This window comes from Sorex araneus, chromosome 2 (genome assembly GCF_027595985.1).
Source record: "Sorex araneus isolate mSorAra2 chromosome 2, mSorAra2.pri, whole genome shotgun sequence".
NCBI classification, from domain to species: Eukaryota; Metazoa; Chordata; class Mammalia; order Eulipotyphla; family Soricidae; genus Sorex; species Sorex araneus.
The window spans coordinates 80,374,936-80,390,708 of NC_073303.1; the positions used below are offsets into that span (position 1 = coordinate 80,374,936).

Consider the following 15,773-nt stretch of genomic DNA (forward strand, 5'->3'; position numbering starts at 1 on the left):
TTACTGTTACTTTTTTTGTTTTTTTTTGGTCACACCCAACAATGCACAGGGGTTACTCCTGGCTCATGAATTCAGGAATTACTCCTGGCGGTGCTCGGGGTCCAGATGGGATGCTGGGAATTGACCTCGGATCCACTGCATGCAAAGCAAACGCCTTACCCTCTTTGCTATCACTCCACTCCCACTATAATACTTTTTAATCAATAGCTGTTGAGCAGAAAATCCTTTCTATCAAGGTCAGAGAAATAGCAACATAATTTATTCCTGCTTTTCTATCTTTGAAAAGTCAGGGTGGCTTTGAAGTATGTTTACCAATCACAATAATAATGGCACAACACAGGTTGTGTTTTAACTGGTATTTTCTTTTAATAAGAAGTAACACTTCCTTGAAGAAAGGAAACCCTTCCTTAGAAGGATAGGGACTGCTGTTTGGCCTCACTTTCTTGTTCTCTTAGAATTATACTATCTTATAGTTTTAGTTCAAATAAAGAGTGTGAAAATAAACATACTTGTGTTAATAACAAATGAGAACCAGAAGAGAGAAAGTATCATGTTTTTCTGCACTTTAGTAAACATACACACACACACACACACACACACACTCACACACACACATTCAAGTTTTTAAATGGGCAGTAGCACTGTAGGACTGTCATCCCATTGTTCATCGATTTGTTGAGTGGGCACCAGTAACGTCTCCATTGTGAGACTTGTAGGATTGTGAAACATTCTTTTTTTTTTTTAGAAAAAATTATTTGGGGCTAGAGCAATAGCAGAGCTGGTAGGGCATCTGCCTTGCAGGTGTCCAATGCAGGTTTAATCCCCGGCAGCCCATATAGTCCCCTGAACACTGTTGGGAGTGATTATTAAGTGCAGAGCCAGGAGTAAACCCTGAGCACAGTCAGGTGCATCCCCAAAACCAAAATAAATAATTTATTTTAAGATTATTTTAGGCACCATGATTTATAATGCTGTTAGTGACAAGGTTTTATGCATAAAATATTCCAGCACTACTATACTCCCCTTCCCCCACCATGTCCACTTCCTCCACCAATGACCCAGCGTTCCCTCTTCCTATTCCCTGTCTATCCCCACCCCATGCTAAGCTTCCTACTAAAGACCAGTTTTCAGTTTCTGTTGCCTCTGTACCTACTATACTTCTTTGCATCTTCCATATGGCAGAGGTCATTTTGCATCTGTCCCTATCCTTCAATGGAAGGGCTTCCTTTTTTCAGAAAAAGTGTCACTTCTTATTAAAAGAAAATACCAGCTAAAACATTAAGTTTAAGGGATAGGAGAAATAATGCAGGAGTTAAGGCACTCAGTTGATCTGGGTTCGATCCATGACACCTCACATGGTCTCCTGAACACCACCAGGAATGATCCCTGTGCACAGAGCCAGGAGTAAATCCTAAACACAGCTGAATTTCCTTGTTTCCACCCAAGGAAACAATTAAAAATTAAAAAAAAAATCAAACAATAAAAATACAAAAACAAAATACCTAGGGCAATATTTACCATCACCACTGTTTAGCCTATATTTACTCCATAAGAAGTTTGGCCACGGGGCCGGAGTGATAGCACAGCGAGTAGGGCGTTTGCCTTGCACACGGCCGACCTGGGTTCGATCCCCGGCATCCCATATGGTCCCCCAAGCACTGCCAGGAGCAATTCCTGAGTGCAAAGCCAGGAGTAACCCCTGAGCATCGCTGGGTGTGACCCCCCCAAAAAAACCAAAAAAACAAAAAGAAGTTTGGCCAAAGGAGGAGAAAAGTTCAAACTCTTACTGTTTGAATTATATTTAAAACAAGTCAGTAAAATGCCAATTTGAAGTAATCTCAGGTGCAACAGCAAAAATTTAAGGTTAGAAGGCCAGAGTGAAGATGAAGATAACAGAATTTGTCTTGGGGAAAAGCTTATGGTCTCAAAAATAATTATACAAAGAAACATATAATCACAACAAGCTCTCTGCTGTGGAATGTGCTGACCAGAGGGGCCCTATGTCCAAGTACCTCCCCAACTGTGTGGCCCTCCACAGAAGAGGCGGCTAATCCCAGAGCTAACACAGGTGGCAGGCAGCCTGTGCTCCTGTGCTAAAGGTGAATGTTGGGGAAATTCCAAGCACTGGGCAACAGATCTTGGTGAGAGGAGGTATTAGCATTTTACTGATTTAGTAAATTAAATTCAAAAAACAATCTGAACATGAGCCTGAGATATAGTCTAATGGGGAGGGAAATTGCCTCATATGCGGCTGACCAGGGTTTGGTCCCCAGCACCCCCTATGGTGCTCTAAGCCCCTCCAGGAGTGATCCCTACATGCAGAGCCAGGGTTAAGTCTGAGCACTGACAGGTGAGGCTGCAAAACAAACAACAACAACGACAAATATAGTAGAAATGACATCTGCACTTGTATGTTCATTGCAGTACTGTTTACAATAGCCAGGATCTGGAAAAAACCCAAGTGCCTGAGAACAGATGACTGGTTAAAGAAACTTTGGTACATCTACACAATGGAATACTATGCAGCTGTTAGAAAAGATAAAGTCATGAAATTTGCATATAACTGGATCAACATGGAGAGTATCATGCTAAGTAAAATGAGTCAGAGAGGGAGAGATATAGAGAGACCGCCCTCATTTGTGGAATATAAAGTAACAGAATGGAAGACTAACACCCAAGGATAGTAGAGATAAGGTCCAGGAGGATTGGTCCATGACTTGGAAGCCTGCCTCACATGCTGGGGGAAATGGCAGCTCAGATAGAGAAGGGAACACCAAGTAAAGGGTGTTTGGAGGGCCCACTTGGGATGGGAGATGTGTGCTGAAAGTAGACTATAGACCGAACATGATGGCCACTTAATACTTGCATTGCAGACCACAACACCCTAAAGGAGAGAGAGTAAAAGGGAATGTGCCTGCCACAGAGGTGGGGAGTGTGTGTGTAGCGGGGGGCTTGCGGGGAGGGACAATGGGAACACTGGTGGTGGATAATGGGCAATGGTGGAGGGATGGGTACTGGATCATTGATTGACTGAAAAGTAAACATGAAAGTATATAAGTCTATAACTGTACCTCACGGTGATTCATTAAAAACAACAAAGCAAACAAAAAAAGACACAAAAAAATGTTTAAGTAAGGGGAGCCAGGAATGTGGCTCAAGAGACACAATATATGTTGTGCAGATTTAAGGAACTGAGTTCGAGCCCTCACACTGCTTATAGAGGTCCTGAGACCCTGGGCACCCCCTACAATAATGCGTGTTCATGCACGCATATGCGTGTGCACATGTGCACGCGCGCGCACACACACACACACACACACACACACACACACTTATGAAGGGTCAGAGGCCAGAGAACCAGCTTAGCATGGCAGATGTACTCTGTAAGGAACTATATATGGCAAGTCTTGTTTTTCCAACAGATCCTAAAAATAGTCTTAAGAGTTTTGTGATTCTGTCAAGGTTGTTATTAAAGTGTGCCAGGTCGGGCACTGGTGAAGGGATGGTTGTTTCAGCATTGTATAACTGAGACTTAAGCCTGAAAGCATTGTAATTTTCCACATGGTGATTAAATAAAATAAAATTCTTATTAAAAAAAAAAAGTGTGCCATGTCTGCAAGGCAAGCTTTATATCACATAGAAAGATAAAGTGAGGAAAAATGCCCCAGACATTTTATCTTACCTCTTTCCTCTTAGAGGACAGGAACTATACAGACATAAAATATTAAATAACATAGTAGTTATAAATCACAATAAACAAAATAAATACCCAGTATAAAAAATGAGGGACAAGGAGACAGATTCTGAGGCAAGAGTGCAGAGAGCCCTGGACTTGATTCCCGGTACAGTCTAGTCCCCCAGCATGGCTGGGAGCAAGACACCCCCTACCCTTCCCAGAACTGCGCAGAGAGTGACCGGCAAGCAACTGACAGAAAATCCTTACCCCACCAAAAAAGAGGGAAGAAAGTTTAAACTCCACAAGACACACAGAGTGCTTAAGAGTGCTTTCAATAGAGGCGGCTGCCTGGAATATCTGTGCTGAGGAGGATGGGATGCTCTGTGTGTGTGTGTGTGTGTGTGTGTGTGTGTGTGTGTGTGTGTGTGTGTGTGTGTGTGTCTGGAATCTATGCTGAGGAGGCTGGGATGCTGTATGTGTGCGCAGCAAGAACAGTGTCCTATAAAACAGGAAGTGGTGCCACTTGTGGCAGACCCGCACAAATTCCTTGTGCCCCACCTCCTTTCCAAAGCCTTAACTCTAAGTCCCAGCTACCAGAAAATAGTGACCCTTAAGGCTTCATTTTTCAGTGTAGGGAACTTTGCATGACATAAGCTCCCTACTTCACAATGCTAATCCTTTATTATTAGGAAGTCTTCCTTGACTTCCCCAAGGAGAGCCGGCCACATTTTCTCTCTTCTCTTCTAGCATCTTTATCTTAAGACATCCTTATCTTCTTTCTCTCGAAAGCAGGAATGAAACTCATTTCTTTTTATATGTTCAATGCATACAGCAGATATTTAATAATGCATATTGAAATATGAATAAATATATCTTTATAAAATCAGAAAACTTGTTTAATTTGTACTTGCAAAATTTCTTTAAACTTTAATCAACAGAATGATAAAAAAAGAAATAACTAAGGCCTTGCACTGATGAATAAAAAAGAAAATTAAGAACATAAAATTTATATTAACAACCTATGTATTATAGTTTGGTTTGGCTTCAGAAACTCTTTAGAACACAATAAAAATTACTTACTGGTTGTAAAGCTCTGGATGCCTAACTAAGTTCTGAATGAATTCATTCAATCCTGCTCTTCTTTGCTTAATAAAATCTGTTAAAAGAGACATAAACTATCAGAATTATTTATGTCAGACTATGCAACTATCCAAAGTTATCCCTATATAAAGTCTAATAGACAATCATGTGATGGAACTGCAGAAACGACCCACCTGTTAATACAAATAAGAAATTAGAAAGCCTTATTATATGTTGCCCACATGGAAGAGCCTGGTAAACTCCCCATGGCATATTCGATATGCCAAATACAGTAACAATAACAGGTATTATTCCCCTGGCCCTGAAAGAGCCTCCCATCGTTGGGAAAGACAGAGTAAGGAGAGGCTGCTAAAATCTCATAGCTGGGAGGAATGGAGACATTATTGGTGCCCGCTAGAGCAAAGTAATGAACAACAGGATGACAGTGATACAGAGATGCAACTATCATGATTACAATTTTATAAAAATAGACAAAATAGTAGATGTTGACCAAGGAGCTATCATATTTCTTGATATACAATAATGAATGCTTAGAAATATATGTATAATTTTAATCTATAAATATAGTAATTAAAAATTAAAATCAGGATGGGATAACTTGGATAGCTCAAGTGATAAAGCACATGCCTGGCATATGTGAAATTTCTGATTTTAATGCTGGGCACTGCACAACCCCCCCAGCACCACCAGATGCAGACCTGGTGGTCCTCAAGCTCTACCAGGCAAGAGAAGGTAACTGTCAGCATCACCACTGGGTGTGGCCCCTATAATAATATAGCTTTATACTGGAATAAATCTACATTGATTTACATTAAATTAGTTTTAATTTAATGCAAATAAATTCATATTAGAGTAAAAATAGACTGGAGAATTCTAAACTGTCTGGTGTGTTCACAAAGTACTTTGTTGATAACTGAAGCTCATGCAATAGCAGCTAGTGATAAAGATTAAACAGACAGGTTTCTTAGAATTAGAAAATTATTCACATAACTTGACTCTGTAACTTGGTACCTAACTTTGAACCTTTCCAAGACTTGCACATTCTTATTTGTGAAATGGAATTATGATAATATTAATACCTCATTATGCTATTATTGGATAAGATAACACATGTAAGTTGACAGAATACCTGATAGAATACACATGATGTCCAGATTTGATTTTTACTATTCATTGTTGTGCAGTCAAAAAAGTCCTCATTCTAGACCCTAATTCTTTTGTGCATATGTATTTTTTGTTTTAGTTTTAGCATTTGGGTCACACCCAGCTGTGCTCAGGCCTTACTTCTGGCAGTTCTGGGGGGGACCATCTGTGGTGATGGGGGTCGAACCAGGTTCTGCTGCATGCAAAGTAAGTGCCTTATCTATCACTTATAATAGTTTGTTTTCTGGTATACATCTGGTGGTACTCAGGAACTTCTCCCAGCTTGGTGGTCGGGGGTCATTCCTGGCAGTGCTTAAGGGACCATGCATGGCTGGAGCTGGAACCCTGGCCTCCCACATGCACTCAGTCCATCACTGAACTATCTCTCTGGCCCCTTAAGAAATATTCACTAAATTGAAGAGAAAGGAGACTTGAGAAAAATGCCTCAAAAATAGTCTATGAACATTACTCAATTTATTATGTTTTGGTTAAATAAAATTATTTCTACCCAGTAAAAGTTTTTATGTATGTATTTGTCACCAAGGTTATGGGCTATTTCCAGCTGTGTGGTTTTATAACTTGTTCTTAAATGAAAAGTTTGGCTACAAAGGAACAAATACAAATTAGATCTGGTCCCTCAGATCCAGGAGCCCTGGTTGATTTTACTGTTGTTCAATACTGAATTTCCCACCCCACTTTTTCCCCATTTTTGTTTTTGGGCCTTCTCTTTGAACCATCTCTCGAGCCCTCAATACTGAATTTCTTGAAAAATTTCAGAAATCTCATAAAATTTTCTGGCACTAGATGAGGTTTACATTAACAACTACATGTGACAGGAGAGACAGTATAGCAGGTACTTGCCTTAAATGGGCTGGTCCCAAATTAAATCCCCACCACCACAGATGAATCACTGAGCCCCACCAGGAGTAAGCCCTGAGCACCGCTGGGTGTGACCCCCAAAACCAAAGCAAAACAAAATGACAAAATAAAATACCTGAAAGGATCAGGGAGATAGCTGAAGGGAGTGAAGCGCTTTCCCTGAGCATGTAAGACTCCTGATTTTGATCTCCAGCACCTCAGTGGCTCTCCCAACCCCTGCTGCCAAGCACAGTCAGGTGTAGTCCTGGTGGACCCTGGCACTGTTTTGCTGGGCCAGTACACTGACCATCAGACCCATACCACCAGGCTAAATATCATCCAGAATGCTCCACACTCCCATCCCCATGCACGGCTGCTCATCAAAGAGAAAAGAGTACCGAAGAAAAAGTATTATTCAAAAAGAAGGAAGGAAGGAAGGAAAGAAAGAAAGAAAGAAAGAAAGAAAGAAAGAAAGAAAGAAAGAAAGAAAGAAAGAAAGAAAGAAAGAAAGAAAGAAAGAAAGAAAGGAGGGAGGGAGGGAGGGAGGGAGGAAGGGAAGAAAGAAAGAAAGAAAGAAAGAAAGAAAGAAAGAAAGAAAGAAAGAAAGAAAGAAAGAAAGAAAGAAAGAAAGAAAGAAAAGAGAAAGATAAAGTATTCTTCAAGGGCCTGGAACAGCAGGTAGGCATTTGCCTTACGTGAAACAGACCCAGGTTCAATCCCCAGCACTCCATATCCCCGAGCTCTGCCAGAGTAATTCCTAAACACAGGGCTAGAAAAAGACCTGAGCACTGTTGGGTATATCCCAGCCCACAGCTATAGCCCACCCCCAGCAACAACAACAAAATAATTATTCTTCAGAAATTGGACTTAGTAAGTTACACAGTGGGGAGAACTAAAATGAAAATACCTACATCTGGTACATTTAAAGTAGTCTGATTACATGGAAGCACCTTTAAATTGTTCTGCGAACACTCCCTGAAGGTATATTTTACACTGAGAAACCATTTGTAAAAGAAAATAGTTTTCGTCTAAGTGCTATTAGTTTCCATTTCATTATGAATCTCATCAGTTTTGAGGCCCTGTGACAAACCCAATATAAGAAGAAAATGAGGTCAATGATAACACAAGAAATCCAGTAGCAGTCAAAATTGAGGCAATTCTGAATTTAATCTTTAGATCAACATTAAACATGCAAATATCTAAAAGAAAATCCAGATAATCTAAAATGCATATCCGCCATTATAAAATGAGTTCGAAGAACTTAGTAAGGATGACATTTTTATTTTTTTAATTTTTTTTTTAATTTTTTTTTATTTTATGTAATATTTATTTTTTTTTAAAATTTATTTATTTTTAATTAGAGAATCACCGTGAGGGTACAGTTACAGATTTATACACTTTTGTGCTTATACTTCCCTCATACAAAGTTTGGGAACCCATCCCTTCACCAGTGCCCATTCTCCACCACCCGTAAACCCAGTGTCCCTCCCACCCTCCCCAATCCCATCTCCCCCCCACCCCACCCTGCCACTGTGGCAAGGCATTCCCTTCTGTTTTCTCTCTCTAATTAGCTGTTGTGGTTTGCAATAAAGGTGTTGAGTGGCCGCTGTGCTCAGTCTCTAGCCCTCATTCAGCCCGCAACTCCCTTCCCCCACATGGCCTTCGACTACAATGTTGTTGGTGATCGCTTCTCTGAGTTGACCTTTCCCCGGAGCGTGAGGCCAGCCTCGAAGCCATGGAGTCAACCTCCTGGTATTTATTTCTACAGTTCTTGGGTGTTAGTCTCCCACTCTGTTATTCTATATACCATAGATGAGTGCAATCTTTCTATGTCTGTCTCTCTCTTTCTGACTCATTTCACTCAGCATGAAACTTTTCATGCCCATCCACTTAACTACAAAATTCTTGACCTCCTTTTTTCTAACAGCTGCATAGTATTCCATTGTATAGATGTACCAAAGTTTCCTCAACCAGTCAAAGGATGACATTTTTAATAATTCTTTTGGATGATGGAGGAAAGTTGACAATGGAGATGGGACTGATGCTAAAATATCCACAATCACAATCACAAAATCACAAAATCCCATTAACACTGATTTCTCGGGCGGGCTCAGTAACATCTCATTCTGTCCTTTCCCTGAGATCTTAGAAGTTCATCTCGACTCGGCCCTCCTAACGATGTTGCACTGGGGGCTCTTCAGGGTCAGGAAAATGAGATCCAGCTTATTACTGGATTTTGCATATGAATACACCATGGGAAGCTTGCAAGGCTGTCCCATGTGGGCAGGAAACTCTCAGAAGATTGCCAGTTTCTCCCGGAGGGAGAAGTAGGCTACAAGATGTTGCTTCTGAGAGCTTGCTTTTAAGTCTCTCTCTGGATGTTGGCCGTTGATGGGATTACACACATCTGGGTTCCTCTGACAGTACCTTCATGCATGAGGCCTGTCTGAACGTGTGGAGAGGGGCCTCCAGCATGGCTGTAGCTAGGTTCCGGTAGTCTTCGGCCACCGAGAGCTCTGCTCAGGGTGGGGAGGGAAGCTGGAGCCCATCCCCTCTAAGGAGCCCTGGGGAAGACAGCCAGGTGTGCTGGCAAGAGACTCTGCTGCTAAAATATTATATGCATAAAACTCAAGTATCAATAACTTTATAAATCTTTAAAGACTGAATTTAATTTTAGAATTGAATTCTTTAATAAAAATTATTATAAAAATTATTGCTGGAGATACATTATTTTAATCTACAGTAGCACTGTTGTCCCGTTGTTCGTCGATTTGCTTGAGCGGGCACCAGTAACGTATTTATTGTGAGACTTTTTATTGTTTTTGGCATATCCAATATGCCACGGGTAGCTTGCCAGGCTCTGCTGTGTAGGCAAAATACTCTCAGTAGCTTACCGGGCTCTCTGAGAAGGACGGAGGATTCGAATAGTAAAGAACTCATTGTGAGCATATTTTGCAAACCAAAATAAATTTCAACTGGAACTAGGAAGATAACTCAAAGGGCTAGAGCACATGCTTTCATACTCAGGCCCTGAATTTGGGCCTGGACATCCAAATTTCCCTGAGAACCAGGGGGTGTGGCCCTATGGCTCCAGTACAGTTGAGAACGCCCCAAAAGAAATTTCTATCGGCTATCTAAAGAAGTAAATGCTTATTGAAGAACAAAGGCTTTAATCTCCAAAATAAATGAACCTATACCAATTTGTCTGTCATTTCAATGCTCTCGGAAAACAAGTCACCCAAAAGAAGAGAGTCTGTGGGGCCAAAGTGATACCACTGGTAGGGCACTTGCCTTGTACATGGCCAACCCACATTCAATCCCTGGCACCCCATGAGGCCTCCCAAAGCTTGCCAAGAGTGATCCCTGATCCCTGATTCCAGAGCCAGGAGCAAATCCTGAATATTGCTGGGTTTGGCCCCAAAACAAAAATAACAACAGAGGAGACAGTATCTGATACTCAAAGGGGGAAAATTGATCACAGAACTCTAACTTAGGGAGATACTGGGGATTAGTCTTAATTTTGCTACTGGTGATCAAAATATTCTGATCATATTCATTATCAAAAGATATTTAAAGTCTGGATAAAACTGCAATCCTTTGGACTTTTATTTATTTTTCTGAGTCACACCCAGCAGTGCCCAGGAGCAACTTCTGACTGTGCTTAGAGGTCACTGCAGGCAGTGGTAGGGGTTCAGGTGACACTAGGGGTCAAATCCAGGCCTTCTGCATGCATGGTATGTGCTCAGCTCATTGAACTCCCTCTCTGACATTGAGATCCTTTAGTCTTAACTATGTCTCAGAGTAGGAAATAGGATATTTTGTACTGCTCCAAACAAGAAATTTAAAATACACACAGAAGGCACCATGCATGTGATGGACAGTAAAGAGGCAAGAGAATGTACTTTAAAGACAAATAACTTGGATGAATCTAATTCTGCTATATATTACCTGTGTGACTTGAGAAAGTGGCTTAGCTTGGCTAAGTACATTTCTCATGAATAAAATAAAGGTGAAAGAAGTCACCATAAAAACAAATAACAGGGGCTGGAGTGATAGCACAGCGGGTAGGGTGTTTGCCTTGCACGCGGCTGACCGGGGTTCGATTCCCAGCATCCCATACAGTCCCCTGAGCACCACCAGGAGTAATTCCTGAGTGCATGAGCCAGGAGTAACCCCTGTGCATCACCGGTGTGACCCAAAAAGAAAAAAACAAACAAACCCAAATAACAGCACAGTGATTATCATTACTACTGCTGTCATTAGAATAGTTTAACACACAGAACAAAACCCAGAGGAATACTGCAGTATGTTAGAGCTCCTTTATAGCTGTAAGAGTGTATGATGATTATGCAAAACAATTTTTTAAAACAGTATAAGATTAACAAAATTAATGCTGACTAATTCAGGATTCTCAACTAATTAAAAGTTTGCTATTCCATTGTTGAAAGCCTACCTCAAGGGCTTGGGGTGGAGAATGAACCTGGGATAGAGAATGAACCATTATGACAATGATGGTTGGAAGGGATCATCGCTCTGGATGTCCAGAGATGAGTGCTGAAAGTGGGTAAGGGACCAAACATGAAGGCTTCTCAGTATTTATATTGCAAACTATAATGCCCAAAAGGAGAGGGAGAGAGTGAGGGAGGGAGAGGCAGAGGGAGAGGAAGAGGAGACTAAAGAGAAGAGAGGAGAGAGAAAAGATAAGAGAGAGGAGACAGAGAGGAGAGAGAAAAGAGAGGAGAGACACAAGAGGAGAGAAAAAAGAGAGAAGAGTGAGAGGCTGGAGTGATAACACAGCAGGCAGGGCTTTTGCCTTGCACATGGCTGACACGGGTTCAATTCCCAGCATCCCATATGATCCCCTGAGTGACCCAAAAAGAAAAAAAAAGAGAGAGAAGAGTGAGAGTGTGTGTATGTATGTGTGTGTGTGTGTGTGTGTGTGAGAGAGAGTGAGAGAGAGAGCGAGAGAGAGAAAGAGAGAGAGAGAGAGAGAGAGAGAGAGAGAGAGAGAGAGAGAGAGAGAGAAAGAGAGAGAGTAGGAAAGCACCTGCCATAAAAACAGACGGGGTGGGGGTTGGGGGGGTGATGGGAGGAAATGTGGGGAAACTGGTGCTGGAAAATGCACACTGATGGGGTGTTGAATATTACATGACTGAACTCTAATCATGAACAGCTTTGTAAGGGTCTATCTCACAATGATTCAATAAAAAAGTAAAAATAAACAAAAATAGTGTAAGACTAACAAAATTAATGCTAACTAATTCAGGATCCATAACAAGTAAAAAGTTTGTTATTCCATGGTTGGAAGCCTATGGCAAGGGCTGGGGCGAGAGGGCAGTTGGGATGGAGAAGGAACCATTATAATAATGATGCTTGGGAGGGAACATTCTGGATATCCAGAGATGAGTGCTGAAAGTGAATAAAGGACCAAACATGATGGCCTCTCAGTATCTGTATTGCAAACTTAAACCCAAAAGGGGAGAAGAACAGGGAGAGAGGGAGAGTAGAAGAGAGGGAGAGGGGGAGAAGGGAAGCGGGGAGAGGGAAGAAGGTGGCGGGAGAAAGAGCGTGCATGTATGTGTGTGTGTGTGTGTGTGTGTGTGTGTGTGTGTGAGAGAGAGAGAGAGAGAGAGAGAGAGAGACTATCTGCCACAGAGGTAGGCTGGGGAGGGGGCAGGAGGAATACAGGAGATACTGGTGGTGGGAAATCTACACTGGTAGAGGGGTGCGTGTTGAAACACTGTATGACCAAAACCTGAAAGCTTTGTAACTATCTCATGGTAATTAAAAAAAAAATTCAAAAAAATTTTTAAATTAAAAAAAAGGTTGTTATACAGTAAGGGAGATTTAAAGTCTTTCATACAGAAGTCTTCCTATGTAAGATTTCACTATCAGGTCACTAAAGTAAGTGACCGAGTTAAAGTAGCCAAAGTGACCAAGTTAAAATAATAGGTGATTGGACACACAAAAGAATCTCAGAACTGAGCAGCTCACTGCAGATGCCTCCGGACTTTGCACCAGGCCGCTTTCACTGGGCTACTGCAGACGGGAGCAGGGGCTGACCCTCTGCCTGCCCCCCAGGAATCCGGGCAACCGCCATCTCCAGAACCCAATGAGAAGTCCAGGTATGCAGGAGCGGTAGCGGCAAATGCCAGACCTCTCGTTCCTTCCCTGTCCCTCTCATCCTCCTCACCCCCACCCCACGGGAGCCTGAGATGATGCCCAACTGCTTCAGCTACTACTTAAGCTCCTACATGGCTGTGATCCAGAGACACACAAAAGAATCTCAGAACCGAGCAGCTCACTGCAGAGATCTCTCCAGACCCTAATTATTAAAATTTTAGAATTCCAGGAGGGTGCAGCCACTTTCACGGCTGCCCAACTGTAAGAAACTACTCAGGCCGAAGGTTGTGTGCTCGCGGGCTCTCCTGGCAGCTCTGTCTCACTGTCCGTTTCTGTGCTCTGGAGCCGCTGTGTATGGGCTGGATCGGGACGGCTGTTGCCCAAGGATCGGCGAGGGAAGAATGAGGACCAAGCTGGTTGCTGATTAGTTACCGTTTATTCAATCTTCCATCTCTCATCTCACACACTCTTCCTCTCTTCCTTCCTAGCTTCTTCCTTCTCCTCCTCTGGACTCTGCCTTTACCAGTCTCTCCCCCTTCTTGTCTCCCTCCACCTTGCCCTCTAGGCTACACACAGCCAGGTAGCAGAATCAATATAAGAAAGCCCTTCCTGAGGGCAGCCAGGTTCAAAGGCAACACTACCTAGGGGCATTCCAAACCCCTTCCTGCCTGCCAGCAGGCAAAATTTCTCTTAAGGTGTTTTTCTCCTTTCCTCAGTCCAAACACTGATTAACATCTTAATATTAGTTATTTTTGTATGGACACAGTAAGAGATACATTGAGGCTTGCAGGACAGCTCTCTTGGGAACATCTTGCAGACTCAGACTACAGCACTCAGGCCAGATTAATCATTCCAAACCCTAGCAGGATCCGAATCTAGTTATTGCTTTTTGGATCATGACAGCATTTGTCCATGACCAAGCTCTTAACTTATAGTTAAGCATTAGGCACTTTGGCCAGGCCCATCTTGATGCCAGGGTAGCACATAACTCACCGCTTGCCCTGGGTCCATCTCGTCCCTTGTCGGGACTCTGCTTTGGGGGATGCTAGGAAGTAAGGGCAGCTGAGGCTTAGGTTGAGAGAACAGATGCCCAGGAGGAAAATAACATGTAGAGTCAAATGACTCCCAGGTAACAAAAGCATAGCATTTGCTAGTCTTCCTGTGCCCATACAAAAGGACATGGCTCTGAATAAACTATGCAAAGGACTCAAGGAGAAGAGAAAAACAATATTTACAAGCTAAGAGCACATAAAGAAAGAAGTTACAAATAAACACAGGAATGGGAGCACTGTGACAGGAGTAACCCAATAAACCTAAACTACCTGAGGCTATGTTATCCTACACAGGACATCACATCTATTCATAACAGGCAATACAAAATAAATTGCCTAGCATTGCCTTTTTTTTTTTTTTGCTTTTTGGGTCACACCCAGCGATGCTCAGGGGTTACTCCTGGCTTTGCACTCAGGAACTGCTCCCGGCAGTGCTTGGGGGACCATATGGGATGCCAGGGATCGAACCTGGGTCGGCCGCGTGCAAGGCAAACGCCCTACCCGCTGTGCTATCGCTCCGGCCCCAGCATTGCCTTTTTGACAGGTTTGGGTAGTGGCACGAAAATTCCAAATAATAATGGTGGGACTAGTGTTAAAATATTGAACGTAATCAAAGTAGAGAGTATTGTGGAAACTGTCTGCCACACAGGCAGGGGAAAAGTTGGGATGGGGGGGATACTGGGGACTTTGGTAGTGGAAAATGTGCAGTGGTGAAGGGATGGGTGTTTGAACACTGTATGACTGAAACTCAAACATGAAAGCTTTGTAACCGTATCTCAAGGTGATTCAATAAAAATAATAATAATAATAATAGGTTATTGAAGTGACAAAGTTTTTTTTTTTTTTTTTTTGCTTTTTTGGGTCACACCCAGCGATGCACAGGGGTCACTCCTGGCTCATGCACTCAGGAATTACTCCTGGCGGTGCTCGGGGGACCATATGAGATGCTGGGATTCGAACCCGGGTCGGCTGCGTGCAAGGCAAACGCCCTTCCCACTGTGCTATCACTCCAGCCCCTGAAGTGACAAAGTTTTTAAAAAGCATGTATTTGGCCATGTTGTGGCAATATGGCACATATGAAACAGTGATACTGGTTCTGTTAAAACAAAAATAATTTAAAATTAATTAATAGAGGCATGTATGCATTAATTTGTTCATTAACCATAATATACTTTATACTGTGCAATGTACTAGAAGTACATAGTAAATACTGAATTAAGACATGTTGCATATCCTCAGGATGTTCAGATTCTAGTTAAGATACATTTAAACAAATCACTCCTCATGCACACTCAGACATTAAAGGAGAAGTCACAAGCTGAGTGCAGAAAATAGGTTCCCAGCACGACCAAGGGACTGACTAGAGAAAAATATGCTAAGGAGTGTTGCTTTCAGAAGAACTCAACACCAAACTAACTGGGAGTTAGTAGTCTATTTTTTTTTTGTTTGTTTTAATTGAATTATCATGACATAGAGCAATACAAAGCTATTCATGATAGGGTTTCAGTCAATGTTCGAACACCCATCCCTTCACCAGTGTACATTTCCCAAAATCCCAAAGTCCCCAGTTTCCCTCTCCCCCACCCCCTACCCCAGCATCTATGGCAGGCACCTTTCTTCTTTCTCTCTCTCCTTTTGTGCATTATGGTTTGCAATACAGATACTAAGAGGTCATTGTGTTTGCTCAGGGCGTTCAGTATTTTATCAGAAAGTATAGCTGGAGTAGCTTTTTTTTTAACTGGATGGTGGCTTTGGGGTGTGGACTGACTGCCGGGGCTTCTGGAAGTACAGGGAGGTGGGGGGAGGTAGGCCATCATAAT

The 15,773-nt window shown here is 42.3% G+C and overlaps 1 protein-coding gene across 4 annotated transcripts in view; it reads right to left on the reverse strand.

The window, feature by feature from the left end:
- SGK3 (serum/glucocorticoid regulated kinase family member 3) overlaps positions 1–15,773 on the reverse strand; it is an 80,168-nt gene that overhangs the window by 32,429 nt on the left and 31,966 nt on the right. For all 4 annotated transcript variants that reach the window (XM_055125571.1, XM_055125572.1, XM_055125573.1 and 1 more), the window contains one exon: positions 4,757–4,832. In XM_055125571.1, the coding sequence (XP_054981546.1) occupies positions 4,757–4,832 (76 nt within the window). The remainder of the gene's footprint in view (positions 1–4,756; positions 4,833–15,773) is intronic.